This window comes from Terrapene carolina, unplaced genomic scaffold (assembly GCF_002925995.2).
Source record: "Terrapene carolina triunguis isolate 2854851 unplaced genomic scaffold, T_m_triunguis-2.0 Scaffold227, whole genome shotgun sequence".
NCBI lineage: Eukaryota > Metazoa > Chordata > Testudines > Emydidae > Terrapene > Terrapene triunguis.
Genome location: NW_020664578.1, coordinates 5,094,809 through 5,101,928, shown reverse-complemented (window position 1 = coordinate 5,101,928; position 7,120 = coordinate 5,094,809). Strand labels below are relative to the sequence as shown.

At 61.4% G+C, this 7,120-nt stretch overlaps 1 protein-coding gene across 1 annotated transcript in view; it reads right to left on the bottom strand.

Moving 5' to 3' along the window:
• The window catches only part of CELF3 (CUGBP Elav-like family member 3), a 39,039-nt gene that overhangs the window by 11,780 nt on the left and 20,139 nt on the right, over positions 1–7,120 (bottom strand). The window contains exon 3 of the mRNA XM_026656247.1: positions 323–371. Within this exon, the coding sequence (XP_026512032.1) occupies positions 323–371 (49 nt within the window). The remainder of the gene's footprint in view (positions 1–322; positions 372–7,120) is intronic.

Below are 7,120 nucleotides of genomic sequence, written 5' to 3'. Positions count from 1 at the left end.
CATACACCCCATCTATCTATCTATCTATCTATCTATCTATCTATCTAGCCAGCCCCCTGGTATCTGCAAGGAGCACTGTTAGCCCTGCCCTGGGTGGGGAAAGCCCCAGTGAGAAATCCTGGGAATGTGAAGGGGGGGGACTATTGGAAGACACCCTCCCCCAGCTGATCCTAGCTTTGCTCCCCAGAGACTGTTTGGGAGGCCCGGGGTCAATGCTGGAAGGGGGGGGTGTCTGTCGGTGCAGGGAATCACCCCTTTGTTCTGATGGGGGTTTAACCAGGGGTATCTGGGGGGGGTCCCCCTCCCCACGCTCGGCGGGTACCTCCTCTGCTTTCGCTGTCTGCTGGCTTCACCTGGATCGGCCGGTTCATCTGCAAGGGGGAGAGAAGGGAGAGACATTGAGGACGTGTGCAGGCAGCCCCTGGGGCTCAGAGATGGAGCCATCCAGCAGCCAGACCCCACACACCCCCAACAACGAGGCATGAGCCCCTCTTAGAGAGAGAGAGAGAGCCTTATCCCATCATACAGAGGGGAAACTGAGGCACAGGGTGTGTCTGTGACTTGCCCATGGTCACCGGGTACGTCAGAGCCCAGATTAGAGCCCAGGAGTCCTGATGCCTAGTCCCATTAGCTATAACCATTAGATAACACACCCCTCCCACAGCCAGGAATGGGAACCCAGGAGTCCTGGCTCTCGCCCACGGCTGGAATGGGAACCCAGAAGTCCTGGCTCCCCTTTATTTAGTGTGAATTTGATCCAGTGGGAGGTGCACACCTGACACCCGGGAGAGCCAGGCCTGCGCAGCACAGGGCCAGTTTCCTACCTATTGCCACAGCCCTGCCCTGGAGGGGCCCCAAGGACAGCTCGGTTTGTAGCCAGCCCAGGAGTGGCCTCGCTGCGGTGGCTGCCAGTCAAGCACCTGTCCCTGGCTACTGACCTGAGACTCACCAAACAGCCAGGGTTGGAATTGAACTGGGGGCAACGGCCCCGTGTCCCATTTCCCGAGGCCCCAAGTCCCCTGCCCTGGGGCCGGATGAGAGCCGGAGCCCCCTGGAGGGGAAAGGCCCCATGTCCCATTCCCAGCCCCCCTGAGCCAGCCAGTCCTCACAGCCTGGGGCCGGAGCAGTCCTGGTCACCTAGTGGGGAAAGGCTCCAGAGCTGGCCTGGCTGGACACAAGCTGGTGGGGGAAGGAGTATCCAGCAGAAACCACTGACCCCCCCCCCCCAACCCAGTGTCAAAGACCCCCTCCCCAACTTGCTGCAGGAACACTGAGAGCAGAGAGCGCCCCCTAGTGAACACCCCGCCCCCTGCACCCGGCGCCCCCTAGAGCCACGCTGGGGCTTTGGGTCCAGCGCTGACTGGGAGGGGACAGCGCCCCCTGCCGAGCCCTCCACCCTGCTCCCTCCTGGAGCAAAGCCAGCCGGCAAGGGGAGGGTTAAAGCAGAACCGGGAGATTAACTCAGCAGGTCGCTGGGACGAGTTCTGTAAAAGCATCTGTAATCATATTAAAGGAAAGCAGCAGCTTGCAGCAGAGAGAGCGGAGGGGAGGCAGCCCCCCCTCCACTGCATGGTAATACCGTAACCCCCACCCCTGCCCCCAGCACGTGGGGTGACTAGATAGCAAGTGTGAAAAATCAGGCCACCTTTTTCCGCGGGGTGGTGGTGGCACAGTTGCATATATAAGACACAGCCTTTAATATCGGGATGCCTGGTCGCCCCACCAGCACCGCCCGGAGCAAGGGCATCTGGGAAGAGAGAGACACCCCACAGCCAGCAGCCGGGGAGCCACTGCACCAGCAAAACCCCAGGGGCGACCGTCGTCTCCAGACGCTGGGAAGTTTGGGGGCCACAACGTGAGGGTCCCGCTCCTGATCCTGAGCATGTTGATCCCGAAGGCGGGTGGGCACCATGGCCAGGCAGGGGAGCAGCCAGAGGCCCGGGGTTGACATGGCAAGGCAAGAACGGAACCCAGGCGTCCTGGCTCCGAGTCCAGCAGCCCGTGCACTGGCCCACCCCTTTCTCCCCACGCTCCTGGCAGTTCGGCCGTCCATGGAGGTGACTGGCCATTGCCTTCGAGAGAGAAATTTAGGCCCAATTGACAATACGCCAGGAGGCCACATTGAAACCGTAGGGGTCTGTGTCTGTTCAGACAGCTGTCAATCAGGGCTAGCCCCCCCTGATCTGGGCTCGTCACCATGGCAGCTGAGCGGTCACCATCTTTCCTATATTGACCCTCCCAGCACCCCTGAGAGGCAGAGCAGGGCTCTTATCCCCAGTGTACTGATGGGGAAACTGAGGCGCCAGTAGTTCGCTGCCTCACCTGATTGACTTTTGAGGATCTGGCCCAAGGTCACGCAGGGAGTGCGTGGGACAGTAGGGATCTGAACTCACAAGAGCTCTAACCACTGGGCCATCTGTCCTCCCATCCATCCTTCCCTAAGTCATTGGGCCCAGCTGACAGTGGCCCCAGCCCCCTGTTTACCTGGAACCACGTGCAGTTCCAGCGCTGCCCCGCTGACTGAGCACAGGGCTGGTGTGAGCAGGAACACAACTTATCCAGGAGATCAATAAGAAAAAGGCTCCGGATTTGCTCGCTAGCCATAGGACCCGAGGGCACCTGTTCTTACAGCTCCCACGCTCCCAGCCTGGTCACAGCCATGGGCAGGCGGAGGCATTGCCAGGACGCCAGCGTGGCTATTTGGCCCCAGGCTGGGTCTGGGGGATGGAGACTGCAGGCCGCGGGGGCGATGCCTGACGTTGCAGCATCCCGGTGCCCTGTGATGCAGCTGGCATTTCTGGCAGGGCATTGCCCACCCACTCTGCCTGCTCTTTGCACCTTGTGTCTCTCCAGGAAGGACATACATGGTGGGCGGGGCTGGGGGGGGGCATGGATCCCACCCAATCAGTGTAATTAAAGCCCTGCTCATTGCCCAGTGGATTGATTATTACTAAGATACCGAGCTCTATTGATCAGGCAGAGATGGTGTGTATGTGCATCCCTCCATCCCGCTCGGTCGGCCTCCCCAGCAAAAAGACTGAATCGAGCTCCAAAGCAAACGCTGTCTCACCGGCCGGCCCAGCACAGGCTAGACATGGGCTGTCTGGCAACCTCACCCCCAGCCCTTTTCAGATCAGCCGGGCTCTTTATCTGCCTGCTGGCTCTAACTGTCTGTGGGATCCACCTCTCCCTGTCATATCTGTCCATCTCGTCATCCATCCATCTCCCCACCTATCCATCCACCTGTCCTTCCAGCCAATCCATAACTGTCCATCCAGCCGCTAATCTAATCGCTCCAGCCATCCATCTCGAAGGCACATATCTCCCTGGGAAGCGTCTAGCCAGAGAGCCCAGCCCCCTCTCCAGACACTGCTCACAAGCGGCCTGTCAGTCACTGCTGTTTTAGGAGCAGGTAAACCCGTCGGACACAACCCTCTGCCCGCCCAGCAAGAGAAAACACGCCCCAGCTCTCCTGCCCTGCATCTTCCTCCACAGCCTCCCGCCTTGCTTTGTTGCCAGGTTATCTCTGGTTGCCACAGCAACCGGTGCCACATGGGGACCGCTTTTTCCTCTCCTGGTAAAAAACCAACAGGGTCTGGCAGCATCCCAAGGAGCCGGGGCTTTTCAGAGTGGCGTGGCGCCCTGAGTCGGGCACGTAGGCTGGCAACCAGGCACACGGGCCGAGCCCACAGAGGGGCAGCGTCCCTGAGTTTTCAGCCCCATTTAGCGCATCGGGAATGTGGTCCTGGCAGGACAGACCTAGAGATCAAAGGCCTCGGCGTATGCCTAATGCCAAAGTTCCCAGGCCGCCCTCCCACCCTAGCCTTGATCCACCTCGAGGGGGCAAGAGGGCAGCTTGGTGCCCCCTGAAGCCCTCTGGGCAGGTCTTTCTTTATTCGAACGTGCATGATGGTAGCATCTGGATGCCTCAGTTGAGCACAGCCCCTGCCCCAAAGAGCTCGCAGCCTGAATAGACAAGGGGAAACTGAGGCACGGAGTGGGGAAGGGGCTTGCCCACAGTCACCCAGCAGAGGTGGGAATAGAACTCAGCTCTCTGAAGTGCCAGGGACATGCCCTAACCACTAGGCAACACCACACCACACCACGCTTCCTCCTGAAACTGGGGTGATGGGGAACCAGATAGAGACAGGCCCACAACTCCCATTTCACCTGGGCTGGCACCACTGCCCTGAGCTGGATTTGAACCGGAGGTGTCTGCTGCTCTCCCCCAGGCAGGGTTTGGGATCTCTGGGAGCACAGGGCCCAGAGCTGAGATGCAGCCACCTCTGGGGTGGGGCGGCTGCTTATGGAGAGAGCATATGGCCCAGCACTGAGATGCAGCCACCTCTGGGGTGGGGCGGCTGTTTAGACAGGGATCCCTTACCCATTATAACACCCTTGTGGCTGGGATGTGGACACCAGCCCCCCATGCCAACCGCCAGCCCCAGTGAATCACTGCAGGGTTATGCTCCACGGTGCATGGGGGCATAGCCCCATAGAGACATAGAGGTCTGTCCCCAAGCAGCCAGCCAAAATCCCCACTCCTGGTGCCCACAGAGACTGACTACGGGTAGGGCATTGGGGGTGGGTGTCTCTGGAGGTGAGGGCTGGGGGGAGACGTCGGCCAGGGCCGTCCAGCCAGCCTTGTCCCCCAGCGCTGGCATGAATCAGCTGATTAGCCGTGGGCTTTACAACGAGCCGGGAACTCGGGGGGCTGACGAGGAAGGGGAATTAATTGCAATAACCAGGGATGTCCCTGCTCAGGCGCCTCACGTCACAGGGAAGGATCAAGGCCCGGGTTGGGGTTTTGGGGCGCCCCACCCCACACCCCGCCCCCCCACGAGCCGCGTCGCTTTCTGCGTCCATGACAAAGTCATCGCAACCTCACCTCGCGGGGCCGTCACGCCAGGGGGAGAAAAAAGCAGCAGATGCCCGGTAACCATGGCAACCAGAGAATATGAACCATAGCAACCGCCCACTCATCCCCAATTTACCCACTGCGTTACCTAGTAACCATGCTGACATCACCATTTATCTTTATAAACAACCCCAGGGTGGGGGGACGATTTGAGCAAAGGGGAAGAAAAACAAAGGGTTGGGGGGGGGGGGGGGGTAAAATCTCCAAAATATTCAAGTGGGAGGTAGAGGGGGAAGCCCCAAGGGGAAAAGGCAGAAATACCCCCCCCAACCCCGCTAAATAGCCATCCCCTGGCAACTGTTTATAGAGGCCTCCCTCGCCTGGTGCTGAGATGCAGCCATGTCTGGGGTGGGGGGTGCAGCGGCTGCTTATAAAGGTACCAGGTACCCTTCACCTGACAGCAACATGCAACCACCTCTGGGGTGCGGCATGGGGAACTATTAATACAGGGCTCCCTTGCCCAGCACTGAGATGCAGCCCCCTCTGGGGTGGGGCAGCTGTTTATATAAGGATGGCTCACCCCGCTCTGCTAGACGTCTCTGGGGAGGGGCACAAGGCCTAGGTGCCCTTTGCCTGGCACAGAGATGCGGCTGGCTCTAGGTTGGGGCGGGGCCTATATTTAACACAGCAACACCCTGCCATGCACCACCCCGGATATATTTGTGGCTGGCGCTGGGCCCAGCCTCCCCAGAGGGTCACCGGGCTGGCGCTCAGGACCTAGGGTGTCCAGGCAGCTGGAGCCAGAGCCCTCCTATACCGCAGAGACCATCAGCATCTGCACGCTGAGTCCCTTCCAGTGCCCCCGTCGTGGCAGCCGGCCCCCGCACCGGGGCAGCGCCCTGCAGGACGGGCATCGGGCTGGGGCACGGGGGCTCACCCAGGGCTTCATTTGTCCCGAAAGAGGCGCCGGGGCTCAGCCAGCCCTGGCAAGCCCTGCAGTCTCGGGGGGCCCCCTCTGGATGCTGGCGCCAGTAGGGGAGCCCCTCTGTCCTTGGGGAGCAGCCCCGAGGGCACAGGAGAGGCCAGGCAGCTCCCCCCGCCCCCAGCTGCTGGAATCAGCAGCACGGTGAAAAGGAGCGTGGCCCAGCCGCGCCTCCGGACCCTGCCAGTGTTGCTTGCTTGGGGGATTGTGCAGTGATTACCCACACCCCTGTGGGTGATAATGTCCTTTGGCCACCTGGGGTGGGGGGCTGCTGGCCACACTGCCTGGCCTGGGCTTCAGACAGCTTCTAAGTGCGGGGGTGGGGGGGACGACACTGCTCCTGCCTGGGGGACTCCCAGCCATGGGCCAGTGGGCTCCTCAGGGTTAATTTAACTGGCGTGGGGGCCTAGAGAGAATGAAAACAGGGCCAGGCTTAGCTCCTCCTCCCCTTCGTTTGCAGGAGACACTTGGGGGAGGGAGGGGCAGGGGGTCCCACTAGGGGTTGGAAATGGGAGCCAGGCTCCCAGGGCCACAGGGGGCTGGCGGGAGCTGGGCGGTGGCGTCCCGCGATGGAGGACCCAGGTTCGAATCCCGGCATGGACTGGCCGAGGCCTGGTGTTGCTTGTGGCCAGGCTGCCTGTGTGACCGACCTGGGGTTTGAGAGAGACTCTGGCTGGGCCAGGCAGCAGCTCAGACTAGCCAGCCGAAGCGGTTCCCTCTGCTCTTCGCAGCTAGCTCAGGGGAGAGCCAGCCCAGCAGGGCCACGGTCTCTGCTCACGAGCCTAGCCACGGCTCTCTGACCAGATCCCACCCGGCCAAGCCTTGAGATCCAGACTGAGCCAGCGTCCTAACAGCTCGGCTGGCACAAAGCGGCGGCCCGGCCACCGGCTGCAGCGGAGCGGCCCCCGTTGCCACCAGCTGAGGAGCTGGGCCCCGGCGTGGCCAGCATCTGGGAGCCGCGAGACGAGGGAGATGCTAAAGGAGAGGCAGCTGGGCCTAGTGAGGAGGGCACTGGGCTACGAGCAGGATGCCTGGGTTCAATTCCAGGACTGACACTGACCACAGGGAAATCATTTCTCCTCTTTGGGCTTCAGTCTCCCCTCCCACCTGTGTCTATTCAGCCAGGGAGCTCCAGGTCTGGGCAGCGCCCGGCACGACGGGGCCCAGATCTCGGTTACTACGAGTCTGGGCAGCGCCCAGCACGACGGGGCCCTGATCTCGGTTACTCCGGGACTGGGCAGCGCCCGGCACGACGGGGCCCTGATCTCGGTTACTCCGGG